Genomic DNA, 20,602 nt, shown 5'->3' with positions numbered 1-20,602 from the left:
TCTCCTGGTCTGCCCCACGGAGGACCTTAAGGTCCACAAATGACAACACTTTGGAGGTCCCAAGTCGCAAGGTGGTTAGATTGGTCTCAACTAGGGCCAGGGCCTTTTCAGTACTGGCCCCGACATGGTGGAACGCTCTGTCACAAGAGACCAGGGCCCTGCGGGACTTGACATCTTTCCGCGGGGCCTGCAAGACAGAGCTGTTCTGCCTGGCCTTTGGTTTGGACTCAGTCTGACCCTTATGTTTCCCTCCCCTTATGGTTTTGATCTATGGGCTACTATTAAAATGAGGCTGCGTTTTAAATTGTATTTTTAACTTGTATTTTAAATTGGGTCTTCCCCCCCCCCATTATGTTTTTATTGTAATTTTACTGGTGTTAGCCACCCTGACCCCGGCTCTGGCCGGGGAGGGCAGGGTATAAATAAAAAATTATTATTATTTTTACTTATTATTATTATCATCATCATCATCATCATCATCATCATACACTGCAATGTGTGGAGAGCTTGCCAGAGAGTGCTGGGTGCACTCAAAGTCATGTTCTCTCAGTTCAGCCAGCCTGTGTCTTGCATGTCATGAAGATCATAACAATATCTTCCAGAATCATTTGCATGTGCTGGAACCGTGGTGCAATAAGTTAGCACAACAGCTGAGATTTATTTAGTATGGTTGCAAGAAGTTCTTTTTTTTCTGGTATAACAACTTCATGGTGAGTAACAGCACTTTCTCTTATTTATTTTTTTTTAAAAGCAGTGCTTGCAAGATTATGCTTTTTTAAACTTTAAATTGCATTTGTTTGGAAGAACTACATCCTGGCTTCCTGTTTCTAAAGCAGTGTTTCCCAAACTTTTTTGGGCAACGGCACACCTGTTTACTGAAAAAAAATCTCACGGCACACCACCATTAAAGCCCCGCCCCGTGACGTCAGCGTGCAGCGTCACGCCGGGAGGGACGCACGAAAGTGAAAGTTTTTTCCCTCCCCCTTGCCGGGGAACCTCCAAGCTTTGGGGGTGGGAGGAGGCAGCAGAGCGAGGGACTGAGGGACGGCGGCAACTGAGGCGGTGGCGGCTGTTGTGGTGGTGGCGGCGATAGCGGGCGGAGGAGGGGGCGGCGGGGCTTGAGGAGCCGTCGCCGGGAGTTGCTGCTGCTGTTGTTGCTGCTGCTGCCCGGACATGCCGGCCTCCTCCTCCTCCGCTGTCTCGCGCTCTCCCTTTTGCACGCGCTGCCCCGCCGCTCGGCACCACCACCGCGGAGCCGCCCCCGGCTCGACGCGGATCCTCGCCGCCGCCGCCTCTCACCGCCCGACTCGCCCGCCTCCCTCCCACGGCACACCAGCCAAGGTCTCACGGCACAGTAGTGTGCCGCGGAACACCGGTTGGGAAACACTGTTCTAAAGGAACACTTGCAGATACTTTTCAAACTTTGTGTACGTGGAGGGACAATTTCCACACCAGCCCCTCTTCTCCTTGGTTGAAAAGGGCCAAGTGTCTCTAGAGATTGCCAGGAAAGCATGCATTCCTCTCAGTTGCTTTATTATGCAGCAAAGGAGCTCAAGTTATTTATAGCTGGATCCTTAAAAAGGTGACATTATTTGGGGGGGGGTGTCAATGCTTTAGCCTTGGAATTTGAGTGCAGCTATATAGAACAAAGTTCATGACTTGGTGGGAGGTGGGAGAGAGGAGAATCTGCTTGTCTTAAAATACATTTAACTCTCAAAGCCCTAAAAGAAAAATGCCAAGTTTGGACCAAATAGTCTACCTGGGTCGGTTTTCAGGCCCGATTTAAAGTACTGGTTAAAACTTTTAAAGCTCTATATATATGACTTAACAACGGTTACCTGAAAGAGTCTTCTGATCATATTTGCGTATTTGGATACAACAAACCAAAGAGTTGCATCAGGAAGGACAAGGAAATACTTCAGTAGAAGATTTTTTTTTAATTGCACTAGCAGAGTTCTTGATTCTTGCTCTGATAAATCAACGAGAACTTGCAGTGGAAAGGGCGAGAGGCATAACAAGAAGAAAGGGATCTAACAAAACCCACAATTAATGAATATGAGAAACAGGCAGTGTGTCTCCGTGGGGCTAGCTGTCCTCCCATCTCCAGCGACAAGGGGACGATTCACCCCTGGCTGCTTTCCTGGAGCTCAGTTTCCTTCTCAAGGAGGAGAATTTGTCTCCAAGGACCTTCCGCAGCCCCGCAGTGTCACTGGCAAAAGGCAGGTCCCTTCGGACGCTGGGCAGCTCCCCCGTGAACATTTCCCAGCGGGCCAGGGCGTCCACCGCCTTGTCTACTTGCAAGAGATCCTCCTCAGAGACGTCCTTCTCGAGAGCAGCGATACACATCTCCAGCCACAGGGTGTACTCCTTAATTATGTCTGAGGGCTTGGGAGCACCGCCCAGTCGCTCCTGGCTGGTAGCATCGGCCAGAGAACAGGACGGCTCGTCGAGGTCAAGATCCTGCAACGTGGAAACCGCCTGGCTGCAAGTATCTGGGGTCAGGGGCTCCGAGAGGGACGTCACCGCTTCGGAATCATTCTCTCCACCCATCCCAGAGTCAGCGCTGTACGGCAAAACGTCTTCCGACACGGACAAGTCTGCCGGGTCTTGGCTGGGCCAGGTAGACAAAAGAGTTTGCATCCAGGCATAGAGTTTCTGCACCAGAGAACATAAAACGGGGTGACTGCTTCTGTTGCCATTTCAGATCAGGGCACTGATAATCAGGGAGCACAGAAACAGAGGGCGCTGCCTTGTTCCAAGTGAGACCCATTTCTCTACCTAGCTCGGGGTTGTCTACATGGACTGCCAGCAGCTCCCCAGGCAGAAGTCCCTACCTGGACTTTCTCTGAACCTTCTCTGACACTCCTGATTTGGGCAAGTTGGAGGATGGATGGTGGCTGACAGATTGAGGTTGAATCCTGACAAGACAGAAGTACTATCTTTGGAGGACAGGGGGCGGGCAGATGTGGGGGACTCCCTGGTCCTGAATGGGGTAACTGTGCCCCTGAAGGACCAGGTCCGCAGCCTGGGAGTCATTTTGGACTCACAGCTGTCCATGGAGGCACAGGTCAGCTCTGTGTCTGTCTACCAGCTCCATCTGGTACGTAGGCTGAGACCCTACCTGCCCACAGACTGTCTCGCCAGAATGGTGCATGCTCTGGTTATCTCCCGCTTGGACTACCGCAATGCGCTCTGCTTGGGGCTACCTTTGAAGGTGACTCAGAAACTGCAAATAATCCACAATGTAGCAGCTATACTGGTGACTGGGAGCGGCCACTGGGACCATATAACACCATTCCTGAGAGACCTGCATTGGCTCCCAGTACATTTCCGAGCACAATTCAAGGCGTTGGCACTGGCTTTTAAAGCCCTAAATGGCCTCAGTCCTGTATACCTGAAGGAGCATCTCCACCCCCATTGTCTAGTGCTGAGGGCCTTCTGGTGGTTCCCTCACTGTGAGAAGTGAGATTACAGGGAACCAGGCAGAGGGCCTTCTCGGTGGTGGCACCCGCCCTGTGGAACGCCCTCCCACCAGATGTCAAAGAGAAAAACAACTGCCAGACTTTTAGAAGACATCTGAAGGCAGCCCTGTTTAGGGAAGCTTTTAGTGTTTGATGTATTGCAGTATTTTAATATTCTGTTGGAAGCTGCCCAGAGTGGTTGAGGAAACCCATATATTTAATAAATTATTGTTATAGCTCTAATTTGCTATTGAAGCATTTGCTTCAGCTCAGATTAAAGCAGCCTTTGTCAACTAGATCTTTTGGATTACAACTCCTATCAGCCCCAAAAAGCACAAGCTGAGGCTGATGGGTCCAGCAGTCCAAAGTATATGGAGAGCTGAACTAAAGCATCAAGCATTTCCCTTGAGTGTGGTCCCAGATCCTGCAGAGCCCCTGCACAGCATCTGGAACCAGCACCTGCTCCATGGCCAGTCCTCTCTCAGCCTTATCCTGTGCCTTAGGGGTGCATAGCCTGGCCAGAATGAGGACCTGTATGAGGAGAGCCACACAGGGACACAGACAGGCTAATCCCTTGCCTTTCCTACATGGCAAATGTCTTGAGACTCTCTTGAGCTGCCTGTAGGTTTCTGCTCTCCTGACAACTTCTCTGCTTCCGTCTCCCTCTGATGGGGATTATAAGATGAGCAGCCTGGAGCTAGTGACCAGACGAACCCCTGCCTTGCAGAAAGGAGGGGAAAGAGCCACCTTGCTCTCTGATTCTCTTACCTTGTAGCGCTCGATGAGTTTGAAACCCACCACGTACTGCAGCTTCCGGAGGCATATTGGGCAGGGCTCCAGCGGCCGCAGCAGAACTTCATCCAAACTCAGAGCCCCCTGCATGATGCACTGGAGCCAACGGCAATTCCCCAAGCCAATCAGGTGGCAGATCTCATGGCATGTGACCTTTCAATGGGGGGAAAACCAAGAGCAGATTAAGCTGAACTTTCACTGTTGAGCTTGCCTTTCCTGCCTTGAACTGGTTCTCCTTTCCTCCACCATCACCACAGCCAGATTGAGGTTTGATGAGGCCCTCAGCTCCTGAAGGTAATGGGGCCCTTTATATGTCCAGCTGTCCTTTGTCAGCAACAAATTGTCACTGTTTTTTGTGTTGAATATATGCTATATGGTAATTTATGGACCTAATAGGTATCTAAAGCCATTTGCACATAAGAGATAGGAGCCTACACAACACAAAACACTGTTGCTGTATTTTATTTGTTTTTTATCTTATATTTTGGAAATGTACACCCAGTTTTTCTTTTCCTTTACATTTTTTGGGGTTCCCAAGAGAGTGGGCCATAAACTATAGCTTGTTTCGTCAACAACAAATTGTCACTGTTTTTTGTGTTGAATATATGCTCATACCCTTAGTCTACGCTGCCTGATCATCATTCTACAAGCACTCTTTAATATTAGATAACAGGTACAACAGATGGACCTACATTCAACTGTGCTGCACTGCAGTCTGCAGCTGCATGCTACATGTTGCCCTGCAACCAGTCCATGCAGAATGTAGGCACCCTATATATAGAAATGAGCAAATCAGGGATATTTTAGGAAATAGCAGGCTAGCAGGCAGGACCCATTACTAGGAACCTACCCAACACAAAACACTGTTGCTGTATGTAACTTTTATTTGTTTTTTATCTTATATTTTGGAAATGTACATGCAGGTGTTTTTTTCCCTTTAATTTTTTGGGGGGTCCCAAGAGAGTGGGACCCTAAGCTATAGCTTCTTTAGCTTATATGTAAATCCAGGTCCTTTTGTGTGTGTTTTTAATTGCTGGGCACTTAACCTGGGTCCTTCTGCATGCAGCACAGGGAAATATTGCACGCCTCACCTTGCAACACTGGAGCATCTCCAGCATGTTGAACAGCAACGCCTGATGTCTGGCATGCTCCATAACTTCGTCATGAACCTCTTGTCTCCATGGCGCTGGGTTTAATGTGGTGCAACCCATCTGGGGGAAGTCGCCCGTGAACCTGGCAAAGCTGCAGACCCCCACCTCTGCGGAGGCAGGAAACAAGAGGGGAGAGAGAGGTCAGCCTCATTTCCTCAAACACCAAGGCATCCCACCCAGATAGGAAAACTACCCTTACACATCTGGGTATAGAGATATCTGTTATATAATGAAGTCTGTTGAAATATATAGAGAAGATGGACAGATGTCAGTCTGATCCCAGCATTGTTTTATCATCTAAAAATTAAGCATTAAGCAAGAGAGAGATGGAGCTGAGGATGACTGCGGCTTGGTTTCATTATGCACACAGCAAACCAGTGTGATGCCTCTATAGAATAGTGAGGGGTTAAGTACCAGTTAATAGGAGGTTTTGTTGCTGGAGAGTATGTGGTAAACGTGTACTTGAGGAGCCTCAGAATGCATTAAGCAAATTGTGCAGAACTTTGCATGCAGAATAATGCTCAGTAGTATATCTTATTGACTTCTTTTTTTAAAAAAAAAGTTCATTAAATTTATTAAAGACTGACAAGCAGAAAAATAAAACTTCATAATTACTCAATTTTTAATATGCTACTGTACGCAACTTTAATATTCAGATAAATCCATTATAGCAGGAGTTGGGTGTCTCTGGCCTCTGGGCCAATCTTGGCCTGCCAGGAGGTCCACTTTTGCCCGCAAGGCCATTTCTCCAAAACCAGGCCCAGCTATCAATCACCCGACATAAGCTGATGGGTGCGGGAACAGGGTTCAATTCTGCACTGCCTGTGCCCACCAGTTCCCCATAGGGAATTTGCACATTCAGCCAAAGTAGTAGCATTTAACTGATGAACAGAGAATTCAGCCCTGCTAGTGATGTATGGAAGTGAGAGCTGGACCATAAAGAAGGCTGATCGCCAAAGAATAGATGCTTTTGAATTATGGTGCTGGAGGAGACTCTTGAAAATCCCATGGACTGCAAGAAGATCAAATCTTTCCATTCTGAAGGAAATCAGCCCTGAGTGCTCACTGGAAGGACAGATCCTGAAGCTGAGGTTCCAATACTTTGGCCACCTCATGAGAAGACTCCCTGGAAAAGACCCTGGCATTGGGAAAGATTGAGGGTACAAGGAGAAGAGGATGACAGAGGACAAGATGGTTGGACAGTGTTCTTGAGGCTACCAGCATGAGTTTGACCAAACTGCGGGAGGCAGTGGAAGACAGGAGTGCCTGGCGTTTTCTGGTCCATGGGGTCACGAAGAGTCGGACATGACTAAACGACTAAACAACAACAAGATGCTGCTTTGCCACTGTGTTCCCTATGGGGCATAAGAGCCAACTCCAGGGGGCTGTGGGTGCTTGTGGGCACCCACAAAGTCAATGAGAAAAGCCGCCGGTAGGCTATGGTGCTGCCTCTGAGATAGAAACAGTTCATCTCCGCCCTCCACAGCCAACCAGCGACGCACCCTTTTCAAGGGGAGAGCTTGGACACAGAGCCCCTCCATCGTGGAAAAGGGTGCGTCGCTGGCTGAGGAGGAAGAGGAGCTGCCAGCCACCGCAACTTCCATGTTGCGGCGGCAGGCATCCACAATCCAGAGGGCGAGATGGAACCCCTGCTATGGGGAACATGTTGGTGGAACAACCCCTCCCTGATCTCCGTGGGTCAACCTTGATGTCATTATAACACCAGATGATTGACAAGTGGATGGACTCACCTGCCTGCCCACAGAGGGACCGAAAGATCTGGCCTACTGAGCCACAGAGTTTATACAGCAGCACCCAGGCCCCTGGGACTTGACTACACAAGCCAAGAAGATGCTCTGCCACAGGTAGCTTTACCTAGTGTACCCTCACAGGCGTTTCGTTAGTATTTATTTTATTATTTCAGATCAATTCCCAGGCAGCTTAAAATATAGAATTCCAGATTACTAAACTGCAAGAAAACCCAATTTTAAAAAGCATAAAACAAGCATTTGTAAAAGCAGCAGGATTGATAACTGTGCTGCAAAAAAAAAAGCGCTGGTAGAGCTAAATGAATTAAATTACAATTAATCTGGTAGGATCCTTTGTTTGTCTTATTTTTGAAGAAAACCGCCTAATGTCCATCTGGTTGGTTTACCAGGGTTCCTCTATATCAGAAAGTGGGGTGGAGGCTGTCCAACTAATTAACCACCCAATGAACCTCATTGATATCCCTGCCACATGAAACGCTTGGCAACTATTAATGAAACCGGAACAACAAGTTATAGAAAACTGCAGAATAGCGGAAGAACTGGCAGGATTTCAGGAGGAGAGGACCACAATCGATCATTGTTCCGCTCTTAAATTAATCCAGTCAAAAATATACCGGGAGGGGCAAACGCATTAAGAACTTAAGGAGAACCTGCTGCACCAGACCAGTGACTCTGCTGGTCCAGCATCCTCCTCTCCAGTGGTGTAGTGGTTAAGAGCGGTGGACTCGTAATCTGGTGAACCGGGTTCACTTCCCTGCTCCTCCACCTGCAGCTGCTGAGTGACCTTGGGCGAGTCACACTTCTCTGATGTCTCTCAGCCTCACTCACCTCACAGAGTGTTTGTTGTGGGGGAGGAAGGGAAAGGAGATTGTGAGCCGCTTTGAGACTCCTTAAGGGGAGTGAATTGGCCACCTCATGAGAAGAGAAGACTCCCTGGAAAAGACCCTGATGTTGGGAAAGATGGAGGGCACAAGGAGAAGGGGACGACAGAGGATGAGATGGTTGGACAGTGTTCTCAAAGCTACCAGCATGAGTTTGACCAAACTGCGGGAGGCAGTGGAATACAGGAGGGCCTGGCGTGCGAAGAGGCGGACACGACTAAATGACTAAACAACAACAAAAAGGGGAGTGGAAGGCAGGATATCAAGTCCAAACTCTTCTGCTGCTGCTGCTGCCTCCCAACTGTAGAGGCAGAGCAGAGCCATTGTGCCTAGTAGCCACTTATAGCCATGAATTCCCCCACCTGTGTGCATCTGGCTTCAGCATCACACCTCACACTCCAAGGAGCTCACAGTCCCAAATGGGAGTGGTCAACCTGTGACTGCAACTCCTGCCATCCCTGGGATAGCAAACGGAGGTGAGAGCCAAGGCAACAGGTGATAGATGTGAGCAGATGCAGCCAGAGGTGCTCATTCTGGGAATGAAGGCTGGAGTGTGGATGTTAAGGAAGTGCTTCATGGAAAAGGTGGGCTTGGGTGTGGCAAGTTGAAAGAAGAGCACAGGAACATAGGCAACGAAGTCAGACCACTGGTTGGTCCATCTAAATCAGTACTGTCAACACTGATTGGCAGCTCTGCAGGGTTTTAGAGAGGTGTCTCTCTCAGCCCTGTCAGGAGATGTTGGGGGTGGAACCTGGGACCTTTAGCTTCGAGGTCAGATGCTGTGCCCATTGAACTATGGTCCTTTCCTGCAGAGAGGGAGATGATACTACATTTATGCTGTTAGACTGGTGGGTTCCAGAGACAGAGCCTTTTTACTGGTGGCTCCACATCTTTGGAGCTCCCTCCCCAGAGGGCATACGGTAGGGTTACCAGACATCCCCTGTTCCCGGGGACAGTCCCTGGATTTGCAAATCTGTCCCCAGTCAAATTCCGTCCCTGGAATGTCCCTAGATTTGCAAATCTGTCCCTGGGAAACATGGCGGTGGCAGCCTCAGCAGCCTGGAGCCAGCCTGGTAGTGCAGTTGGCTCTGGCTGGCTTCAGGAGCTGCTCGCTGTCGCCTCCACTGCTGAAGGGGAACCAGGAATGTCCGGTGGTACAGATCTCCTGCCCCCTTCCCCCTTTGTTTTGACAGATCTGGGGAGCCTCAGGAGTCACGGGCAGGCGGGCGTTGCCCAGGAGGGGTGCAAGGCAAGTGGTTTCTCTGCTAGGCAAGGTCCAAAGCCCTTCTTTTGCACCCTGTGAAACATAAATGTGCAGAGTTTTTTTAAAAAAAACTGGGCAACAGCCGCCCGCCTGTGACTCCCAAGCCTGCCCCAATCAGTCAAAACAAAGGAGGAAGGGGACAGGAGATTGGGGAAGGCTCGGGAGTCACGGGCGTGTGGCGTGCTGTTGCCCAGTTTTTTAAAAAATGTGCATTTATGTTTCACAGGGTGCAAAAGAAGGGCTTTGCACCTTTATACAATATGCATGTGTTCTTTTGCCCCACCATCTCCACTACTGACTCCCTGTTGCTACTCAGCTCCAAAAAAAAAAAAAAAAGTGTCCCCTAGCATACGGCCTCATCACTACTAGTTTTTAAGAGAACTATGGAGGTGTTTTCCTCCCCATCCCTGGACAAACCTTGGCCAGGCAAGAACTTGCTGAAGGTGAAGCTCCATGTTTCACAGGGGTAGAGGTCGGCAAGGGTGAGACCCAAGACGCAGAGGGCATCCATGGGCTTGTTGTTCTTCAGAAAGGTCAGGATCCCATCTACGGGGGGAAGGAAGATGCCAAAACAAAAGACACAATCCGGTGAAACTTGTCAATCTTTCAATTCCCTTGGTGGAGAATTTAGAAACCTCTTCCCTGCCCTTCAGCAGTAAGTAACGCCTACCCTGGCTTTTGTTTGTCTGTTTGTGTATTTATATCCTGCCTTTCTCCCAAGATGGGATTCAAGGCAGCTGACAGCATTTAAAAACACTATTGGAAAATACAAAGCAATAAAACTAGCCAATGGAAAAACACAGTTAAAATACATGAGAAACACAGTTGGAACTAGCAGTAAAGTATTTTTAATAATAATAATAATAATAATAATAATAATAATAATAATAATAATAAATTATATACTGCCCTTCATCTGAAGATCTCAGGGAGGTTCACAAGATAAAGTAAAGGGAGCCAGTCTGACCTCTCTTGGGAAGGAATCCCACAGTATGGGAGCAGCCACAGAAAAGGCCCTGTCTCTCCCATGTCACCACCAACTGTGCCTCTTATATTGATGAGGCCAGGAGAAGATGCTCATTCGAGGATCTTAATACCTGGATGGGTTTGTATAGGGAAATAGGAGCTTTCAGGTAGCTTGGACCAAAACTATTATATTCTGTAATGACTTGTTATTCCAAAGAGATTTTTTAGCGTTTATTTTCAAGCCTTAGTTTAAATATATTGCAAGCTTTCCTGAGTAGCTGGGGTGGAACAGGATGAACAGAACACATCCGCAGGGTATCAGTCTAATCCGGAATCCATTATGAACACACCCAATTTGGGTTAGCACCTTTTCCCATGAAAACAAAGGGATGGAAATATGTTTTTTGTGGTGCGGGGGGGGGGGTGTTCCAAAAGGAAAATGTGGTTCCAGTCCTCCATCTGGTTGGTTACTGTTGCAGCTGCTAGTCATGGAATGATTTTCCATGGAAAGATTATTTTCCCACCCCCTGCCTCACACCTTTCCTCCTCTACTGTGCAGGCAAAAGGCAAACATCGCCTAAATCAGGGTGGGAAAGCTGTGCAGCCTTCCAGAGGTTGCTGGACTCCAATTCCCATCAGCTCCACCAGCACGGCCAGTGGCCAAGGATGATGGGAACTGGAGTCCAACAACCTCTGGAGGGCCACATTGCTTCTCTATCCCTGGCCTAAGAGGGTTGAGGGGGCCCAAGGACGTACTCAAGGGTGAAGGGAAGAGGGCAAGGATGACCTCAAGTTCCCGGTAACTGTCAAAGGCACTTCCCACCCAAAAGAATGCACATGGGAGGTAGCTAGCTCTTAACTGTCAAAGATCACACTTAAAGCCACCTCTACAGCTCTGAATACCCACACACAGCAGCCTAGCATCTACTATGCTCTTCCCAGGTCCGCCCTCTATGGAGCAATTGCAGAAACAGGGGACCACTTCCCCTCCACCAGTTTATGTACTCTCTCCCGTTGGGATTTGAGCACGCAGCCGGAGACTGTGCCTCCGTGGAAACTTCCTCTGCTCCTCCCTTTTCACTCCCCTTCTGGTTCTGGGAGACAGTGGTGCAGGGGAGGGTGGGGAAGCACCTGGCCCTTCATTTGCCTGCCCTGCCTCCTCCTCCTCCTCTTCCAACCCATTCTGTGTTCCACCCTCCAACCATGAAGCATCCCCTGCCTCCAACTCTTGCCTCTGGGCTGGCAAAGTTCCCTACTTACCCCCTTCTCCCGAGTCAGACTTGAGCCCCATTTCCTAGTAACACGCCTCGCTGCCCCCAACTTGCTCTCCTGTCGGCTTACCTGTATGAAGCTGCACTCTGTCCGAATCCTGGCTGTGACGGTAACAGCAGTGGATGGAAGAGACTGGGACGGAAGGAAGGCACTTTACTCGGAGACCCCAAAAGAAAGACTCGACGCAGCCACAGAGGGAGTCCAGCAGCGAGATCCCAGCAGGGCCGTCGCTTAGATCTAAGAGCAGAAGCATCAAGTCAGTTCCTCTGGGACTCTTTCTGAGGGGGGGGGACTATGCCCTACAGCAATGCAAGAAAGGAGAAAAATCTCAAGGAAGGAGAAGAATCCCCAGAGCACAAACCTCCAATGTTATTATTTGTATATTATTTATGTTTTGTAAGAGCCTGGCACTTGCACTTTTTGAGCAGTCATTGCCTTCCTCAGAGAAGAACATCACTAATAAGAGAGAGAGCGCTCTGTATCTGAAGATTTACTGCAAGCGAAAACAATTTGCTTGTCTACCAAGGAATATCCAGCATCTTCAGAATGTGTTGAAGACACATCCAGGGTCTTCAACTACATCCAAAGCAACATGTGTGACTGCCTCTAGGGGGTTTTAGACAGGGTCCATTGTAAAACTAAAGGTGGGCACTGGCTCTGGTGAAGTCCCTATGGGGACTTGAAGCAGGACTTCAAAGACAGGAGTGGCCTCTCAGTCTGTTTCCTAAGGGATTTCAGGTGAAGATTCGGTCACCACCAGGCCCTGGTCAAAGAAAGGAACTACAGGGAAATCAGTCAGACTATCATGTACTGTTGTGGTCAGAGCCACTACTGTTGCTGCTGTAATTATTATTATTATTATTATTATTATTATTATTAATTTATTTGTACCCTGCCCATCTGGCTGGGTTTCTCCAGCCACTCTGGGCAGCTTCCAACAAAGATTATAAATACATTAAAATGTCACACATAAAACTCCCCTGAACAGGGTTGCCTTCAGATGTCTTCTAAATGTCAGGTAGTTGTTTATCTCTTTGACATCTGATGGGAGGGCTGGCACCCTTCTAAAGAACATAGGAAGCTGCCTTATACAGAGTTCATACCATTGGTCCATCGAACTCAGCATCGCTCACACTGACTGGCAGCAGCTGACCAGGGTTTCAGGCAGGGGTCTCCCCCAGCCCTACCTTGAGACCTTCTGCATGCAAACCAGGTGCCCTGACCCCAAGGAAAGGCACTAAAGCCACAGGTCCCTCTTTCCCTGTCTCCCATCACAACCTCAATTCAACACATGGCATCCTTGTCTCCTTTGTTAGTTGGTGCCAAAGACCCAGCAGGTGCATTACCTATAGGCTGCAGGTATATGTGCTTGCGGTAGACTCTCTGCTTCCTCCTCAGCAGGGAGTAGTAGAAGGTTTCAAAGTCCTCGGGGGCATCAGGGTGGCTGAGGAGCCAGTCGAAAGCCGTCCGGATGAACAGGCTGCAGAAAAGTGTCCTGTGCGGGTTGTACGCTTCGGAGAGGAAGAGCTTTTCGGCGCTGGAGAAGGCCTTGGCGTAGAGCTCCTGCAGCGCAGGGTTCGTGGAGATCAGAGCGTCCTTCAGCGCTCGGGGCCCAAAGCTGAACTCTTGGGCATGTCTGCACTGCAACATCGCTGACGGCAGACCCCGCTTCAGTGGTGCCGCCCTCTGCCAGGAGAAGAAACCATGGTCAGCATCTAACTAGACTCTGCTCTCAGGGGAGCTTGCCAGGGGAGCCAGCAAGCCCTGAGGATCACCTGAAACATCTCAAGGTGTTGTAGGATGGCGGTTCAGAAGAGATCAAAGCTGTGAGCCCAGAACCCAGGGGGGCACCATTTCACATTTGTTTTGTTGCCCGTTAAATAATCAGATCCCAGGAAGATGTAAGTATTTAATCATCGCCCCGGCAATCCTTGGCACAATGGGTCAGTGCATGTGGCTATTAACCAGAAGGTTGGTGGTTCGAGCCCAACGAGGGACGACTGTCGGCAGGATTCCTACATTGCAGGGGGTTGGACTTGCCAGCCATTTCCCCCTGCTCTCCCGCCTATTTTTTCTCCATCTTATTTATTTATTTGTTTGTTTATTTATTTGGCAGTGATCCACGTAAGTCTGCAATCGCATAAGTGAAACTGGTGTAAGACGCTATCTACCTGCCTGTTTTAAAAAATAGTGATTATTTCTCCATCCCCTGGGAAAACTCAATCCCAATCTTCAGTTGCAGAATGGTTTGGTTTAGTGTTTCCATCCAAAATGATGCTCCGTGGAACTTCCTTCCTGTAATACAATGCATTGCTTACGGCTGCCAGCATGCCAGGAACCCCTAAATTACACCACGTGCAATTTTCAATGATCTCTTCATAAATGATTCCCTTTGTAAGTCAGCTACTAGCAAGCGACTCCCCGACAAGCACCCATGAATTATTCTCTTTGAAGGTTCAGCTCCATCCTTCTCATTCTGAGCCTTGCTCTGCCACCCCCCTCCTCGGATAAGACGTATTCTGGAGCAACGGTAGTCAACAAGAGCAGCATAATAAATAGGGCACAACTGTGTGGCAGAACGAGAGTTTAACCGTGGGACGTCAAAAGGTTTTGCACCCTACTGCTTTAAACCAGAAGTGCCTGCAAGGAAGACTGGGGTCTACTGGTGAATTTCCAGGTGATTTGCAAAGCTGTCTGGCGTCCAATGATTTAACAGTAGTACAAGTCCCTGTACAACTCAGGATCAGGTTTCCTGCGAGTTCCCCTTATCTCTTATATACTCAGTAGCCCCGTGTGGTCTGTGGGAAAGTTTCTCCTGCAAGTTCCAAAGATCTCAGAAGCCTCCTCCGGAGTAACTCGGAACAGGGCTTTTAGTGTGGCTATCCCTGTTCTGTGGAATAGCATCCCTGCAGGATCCCACATTCTGGAAGCAACTGGAGGCATTTTTGTTCTGACTGCTTCCCAGTGGGATAAATGGCTCTTCACCATAAATGTCTGCTTTGTATGGCTTAAGGTTCATTTTAAAAGTTTTTGCTTTTTTTGTCTTTTTAATTATCTCTAGCATATATCAGCTTGAGACGGTTGCTTAGAAAGCAATTAAGAAATACAGTGGTACATCGGGTTAAGTACTTAATTCGTTCCGGAGGTCCGTTCTTAACCTGAAACTGTTCTTAACCTGAAGCACCACTTTAGCTAATGGGGCCTCCTGCTGCTGTCGCGCCACCGGAGCATGATTTCTGTTCTCATCCTGAAGCAAAGTTCTTAACCCGAGGTAATATTTCTGGGATAGTGGAGTCTGTAACCTGAAGCGCCTGTAACCTGAAGCATATGTAACCCAAGGTACCACTGTAAATGATAATAAAATATCCTGTTTCTTTTATTGTTGTAGTATTGCATTTATATCCTACCTTTCACCCAAAGAGCTCGAGGGCAATATCCCCTTCCCCTTTTTATCTTCACAGCTAACCTGTGAGGCAGGCTATGCTGAGAGACTCTCACCCAGTGAGCTTCATGGCTGAGGGAGGTGGTTTAAACCCGGGTCTCCTAAGCCCCACTCCAACACCCTGGGCTGCTACACTAGGAGCAGGGGAAGTTGGCAACCTATTCCATATGAAAAGGCAGCGGCAAGTGAATGGCTCAAGGGAGTGAGAAAGAGGCTGTGGATTCTGGGACTCTGGCTTAGCAGCATCTTGCCAGTGACCCATCTAGTCCAGCATCCTGTTCTCACAGTGGCTTAATGAATAAGAATAAGAATAAGAATATGTATACCCCACCCATCTGGCTGCCACTCTGGGCATCTCCCAACAGAATATTTTAAAAAATCTAACATTAAAAACTTCCCTAAAGAGGGTTGCCTTCAGTTGTCTTCTAAAAGTCAGACAGGGCGGGTGCCACTACCAAGAAGGCCCTCTGCCTGGTTCCCTGTAACACCACTTCTTGCAGGGAGGCAACCACCAGAAGGCCCTCAGAGCTAGACCTCAGTGTCCTGGCAGAACGATGGAGGTGGAGATGCTCCTTCAGGTATACTGGGCCAAGGCCATTGCCCAGATAGGAAACCCGCAAGCAGGATTTGGGCATATGAGCAGCACTCCCCCCTCCCACGGTTTGCATCAAGTGGGATTCAGGATCATGGCTGCCTCCAACTGTGGAAGGCAGAGTATGGCCCTTGTGGCTAGCAGACACTGAGAGCCCTCTCCTCTGTCAATAAATGCATCTCATCCTCTTTTCAAGCCATCCAGGTTAGTAGCCATCACTGCCTCCTGGGGGAGCAAGTTCCATCATTTGACCACGTGCTGCGTGAAGAAGGACTTTCTCTTATCTGTCCCAAGTCTTCCAACTTGGTGATTCTATCTGGATCTAAGCTGTGTTATAATATAATAATAATAATAATTTATTATTTATACCCTGACCACCTGGCTGAGTTTCCCCAGCCACTCTGGGCGGCTCCCAATCGAGTGTTAAAAACAATACAGCATTAAATATTAAAAACTTCCCTAAACAGGGCTGCCTTCAGATGTATTTTAAAGATAAGATAGCTGCTTATTTCCTTCACACCTGAAGAGCGGGCATTCCACATGGCGGGCACCACCACCAAGAAGGCCCTATGCCTGGTTCCCTGTAACCTCACTACTCGCAGTGAGGGAACTGCCAGAAGGCCCTCAGAGCTGGACCTCAGTGTCCCGGCAGAACGATGGGGTGGAGACGCTCCTTCAGGTATACTGGACCGAGGCCGTTTAGGGCTTTTAAGGTCAGCACCAGCACTTTGAATTGTGCTCAGAAACGTACTGGGAGCCAACGCAGATCTCTCAGGACCGGTGTTATGTGGTCCCGGCGGCCACTCCCAGTCACCAGTCTAGCTACCGTGTTGTGGCTGAACCCTTTGAAAACGAGGAGCACAAAATCCAGTTTAGCATCGCCTGTCGCTAAAGGCATTGGGCAAAGCCACCCGTTCAGTCCTCATTTTCCATTTGTAAATCAGAGAGTGCAATGAGTGGGACATTATGAACTGAAGTTCATAATGATGCTCTGCTGAAGCAAGCCGTATTTGGCTCACAGGTTCACGTGGCTTTTGCAACTCTGCCAAGGGCTCCCTCCCCCCCCCCCGCTCTGTCGCTCTGTTTCAAAGCTGCATATTCCACTTGGCCGTTCATTTTAGTGATCTCTCCGTTCTGTTTGCCCCCCCAGCCCTGGCAGACATTCAGGAGCCTCCTTCTCCTGCCATTTCCCATGTGCCCAGAACAGAGGACAAGGAAATGCACACAGACCGTCACCATGCAGAGCTTCTCAGAATAAAAACCATGTCATGGAGGCGCCCACGGGCAAACGGCAGCTTTTCCACACTGCTCAGGGGCACCTTGTTCACACTTCTCTGGAGAGACCGGATACTTTGCATAAATGGGCCTTGTTTTGAAGGCAAGACCAGTTTTAAAAAAGCAAAACAGGAGCCGCCAGAGGCCTGTGCTCACACGACAGGCAACTAAAAAGAGGTGTAGGAAAATTGGGGCTCTGTGACATAGCTGAGCATGGATCTACCCTAAGGTTTTACCAGATTTTTTTCAATGAATCCGGGAGACACTTTTCAACTTCAATGGATTTTATATGGGTAAAGGTGAAGGTAAAGGGACCCCTGACCATTAGGTCCAGTCGTGACCAACTCTGGGGTTGTGGCGCTCATCTCACTTTATTGGCCGAGGGAGCCGGCGTTCAGCTTCTGGGCGGGTCATGTGGCCAGCATGACTAAGCCGCTTCTGGCGAACCAGAGCAGCGCACGGAAACGCCGTTCACCTTCCCGCCAGAGTGGTACCTATTTATCTACTTGCACTTTGACGTGCTTTCGAACTGCTAGGTGGGCAGGAGCAGGGACAGAGCAACGGGAGCTCACCCTGTCACAGGGATTCGAACTGCCAACCTTCTGATCAGCAAGTCCTAGGCTCTGTGGTTTAACCCACAGCGCCACCCGCATCCCTTAATCCCTTTATATGGGTACTGATTTGTAAATCCGGGGACTGTCCCTGGGAAACGGAGATGACTGGTAATGTTAATCTACCTCACCGTTGGATGTGTGTGGCTCCTAGGAATTGTGCTGTGATGAGGAGCAGTAAGAGTCTACCTACACACAGTTTGCACAGGCTCCTTCCTGTTTCCTGGGGAAGCAACCCAGACTGTCTCTCCTCCCAGTGCCAGCATCACAGGAGAAGAGCTGGAGAAGAGTGCCAGCAAGGCAGCTACGGCCACAGCTTGCCTCTCCAAAAGGCTTTGGGGAAAGATGATGCTAAAATCCAATACCAAGACGAAGGTCTCCCAGGCTTGCCTGTTGAGCATGCTGCTTTACGGAAGTGAGTCGTGGGCAATTATAGCCACCAGAAGTGATGCCTCAACACTTTCCATATGTGCTGCATCAGGAAAATTTGGGGTTTCACATGGCAGCGCAGAGTCTCAAACCAAGATGTGTTCTCAAGCCCACATTCCCAGTGTGTTCACACTCCTATTCTGGCTCGGCCATGTCCACAGAATGAAAGATGGCAGGATCCCCAGGGGCATGCTCTACAGCAGGGGTCAGCAAACTTTTTCAGCAGGGGGCTGGTCCACTGTCCCTCAGACCTTGTGGGGGGCTTGACTATATTTTGAAGAAGAAAAAATAGGAACAAATTCCTATGCCCCACAAATAACCCAGAGATGCATTTTAAATAAAAGCACACATTCTACTCATGTAAAATCACGCTGATTCCCAGACCGTCCGCAGGCCGGATTTAGAAGGCGGTTGGGCCGGATCCAGCCCCCGGGCTTTAGTTTGCCTACCCATGCTCTACGGAGAGTTGGCTTCGGGCACCAAGCCCATCGGCAGACCAACTCTGTGTTACAAAGATGTCTGCAAACGTGACATGAAGTCTGGCAACGTTAACACTGCCGTATGGGAATGCTTTGGAGACAATCACAGTGCCTGGATGGTCAGTCTGGCCATCCATCCATAGCAGTTACCAGAGAAGGAATGACGGCTGCGAGTGTGCTGCAGCAACAAAAAAGTACAAATGCTATTCTAGGCTGCATCAACAGAAGCATCATGCCCCGATCAAGGGAAGTCATAGTATTGCTCTAGTCTGCCTTGGTCAGACCACAGCTGGAGTACTGTGTCCAGTTCTTGGTGTCGCAGTTTAAGAAGGATGTTGACAAGCTGGAACGTGTGCAGAGGAGGGCAACCAAGATGATCAAGGGTCCGGAAACCAAGCCTAATGAGGAACGGTTGAAGGAGTTGGGTATGTTTAGTCTGGAAAAGAGGAGGATTTGATGGCTTTCCTAAAGGGCTGCCACATGGAAGATGGAGCAAGCTTGTTTTTTCCTGCTCTGGAGGGTAGGACCCAAACTAATGGATTCAAGTTAGAAGAAAGCAGCTTCAGATTAAACATCTGGAAGAGCTAGAACTGTTCAGCCGTAGAACAGACTCCCTCAGAAGATGGCAGACTTCCTTTCCTTGGAGGTTTTTAAGCAGACCTTGGATGCTTTAGTTGTGATTTCTGCATTGCAGGAGGCTGGACACTAGATTACCTGTGGGGTCGCTTCCACCGCTACAATCCTGATTCTATATCACTTTTTGGGTGGGACAGTATTTTTGTTTAATGATGCCCTAGGGAAGGGCTGTAGATTACCGCTAAAGAACCTGTTTTGCATGCAACAGGTCCCAGCATTTCCATCCAGGGCTGGCAATGCCTCCTCTGAACCCCTGGAGTGCCGCTGCCGGCCAGTGCTGGCAACACTAGCTAGATCGGCAACGCAGCTTCCTATGCTCCTAAACCACGCTGCCTGCTTCAGAAGCGCTCGCTCCATCTATTAAAAAGGCGGGGCGGGATTTACATGAATGTAAAGGTTAACGGAAGGGCCTCCAGAGGGCCAGGGCGGGCGGCGGTATTATTTTGCAGAACACCAGCCCCTCTTGGCGCATCCTGCGAGTTTAGAGATAACCCTGGCGCCGATCGCACCCCCTCCCCTCGGGACCCCTTTCCCCTTTCGGCCCGGCACTGTGGACGCGGGTGCCCGCCCGTCACGCTCTCCCGACCCGCGTGCGCGCCGGACCCCGGAACGCGACTCCCGGGCTCATTCTCACGTTCACTCACACCCCGCTGCAGCACCTCCCGATCCGCAGCGCCTCTGCCCCCGAGCCTGTCGCACGTTGCTCGACGCTTGTCCTTCTTCCCGTCCGATGACGGGCGAAGGGCAACGGGAGCCCCGGGCAACTGAAATCTCCCGGTCGAGCGGCGGCAGCGAAGCCGGGGAACGGATCTCCCGCGCCGACGCGGATATGAGCGAAGTCCCTTCCTAAGACGGCGCTTGGCTGAGCCTGAGCAACGACGTGGCTCGCCAGCATTTCTTGCAGTTGTGCGCGACGCACCTGCCCTTTTCTCCCCAGGGAGTGGGGAGTCCCCAAACTCCTCCCGCCGCCTCCCCGGATCTGGAGAAGCCACTTTGCAAAGGCGCGTTTCCTCCTCCTCCTCGATTTGCAGCGGGGTTCCTCCTCGCTCGCTCGCTCGCCTCTCTTGCAAATCTGCAGCGCTTGGCGGCGGCGAAGCGTCCGTCACTTACCTCGCTCTCCCTCCAAACGCAGCTGGGATTGCGCGGGGATCTCCCTTCTTGCAGACGGAGAGGGAGGGAGGGAGGGAGGGAGGGAGGCCCGCTGGGGCGAGCGGGAGACGGAGCGGGGGCAGCTGGCGAAGCCGTGACGCGCCGGGCGGATGGGGTTTGCGCGCCGCCGGCTGGAGAGGCGGGGTGGGGACTGGGGAGAGAGCAGGCGAGGCAGGAGGAAGGGGGGGGCTCCGATGAGGTGGGGGGGCAGTGTTGGGGGAAGTGGGGGCGTGATAGGAAAACAAACCGCAGGAAAAACAAACCACCCCGGTTATCATTTGACTGGCCCTTCCTCAGAACGTATTGGCAAGTCTTGCGCGTTCCAGCCTTTGCATCCCTGGCATCCGGAAAATGCTTTTAACAAGCCTTTTCCTCCCAAGAGCGTTCAAGGTTAGGAGCCAAGTATGTTATCCCTGCTGCCGGGAAGGACGTT

The 20,602-nt window shown here is 49.9% G+C and overlaps 1 protein-coding gene across 4 annotated transcripts; it reads right to left on the bottom strand.

Moving 5' to 3' along the window:
* Positions 1-1,917: 1,917 nt before the first annotated feature.
* Positions 1,918-20,281, bottom strand: AMZ1 (archaelysin family metallopeptidase 1). 4 transcript variants are annotated; one of them, XM_082199846.1, is made up of 7 exons: positions 20,131-20,281; positions 12,903-13,242; positions 11,626-11,793; positions 9,736-9,864; positions 5,345-5,511; positions 4,230-4,406; positions 1,918-2,655 (listed from the first exon to the last, which is right to left on the bottom strand). In XM_082199846.1, the coding sequence occupies exons 2-7, from the start codon at positions 13,204-13,206 to the stop codon at positions 2,086-2,088; spliced, it is 1,515 nt and encodes a 504-aa protein (XP_082055972.1). In that variant the 5' UTR covers positions 13,207-13,242; positions 20,131-20,281; the 3' UTR covers positions 1,918-2,085. The 4 variants fall into 4 exon arrangements, with proteins under 4 accessions (XP_082055972.1, XP_082055971.1, XP_082055970.1 ...); XM_082199845.1 differs by lacking the exon at positions 20,131-20,281 and adding an exon at positions 19,940-20,070; XM_082199844.1 differs by lacking the exon at positions 20,131-20,281 and adding an exon at positions 19,665-19,906.
* Between the last annotated feature and the right edge of the window lie 321 nt (positions 20,282-20,602).

The sequence above is a fragment of the Podarcis vaucheri genome (genome assembly GCF_965113315.1).
Source record: "Podarcis vaucheri genome assembly, chromosome: 14".
Taxonomy (NCBI): domain Eukaryota; kingdom Metazoa; phylum Chordata; class Lepidosauria; order Squamata; family Lacertidae; genus Podarcis; species Podarcis vaucheri.
This window is presented reverse-complemented; position numbering and strand designations above follow the sequence as displayed.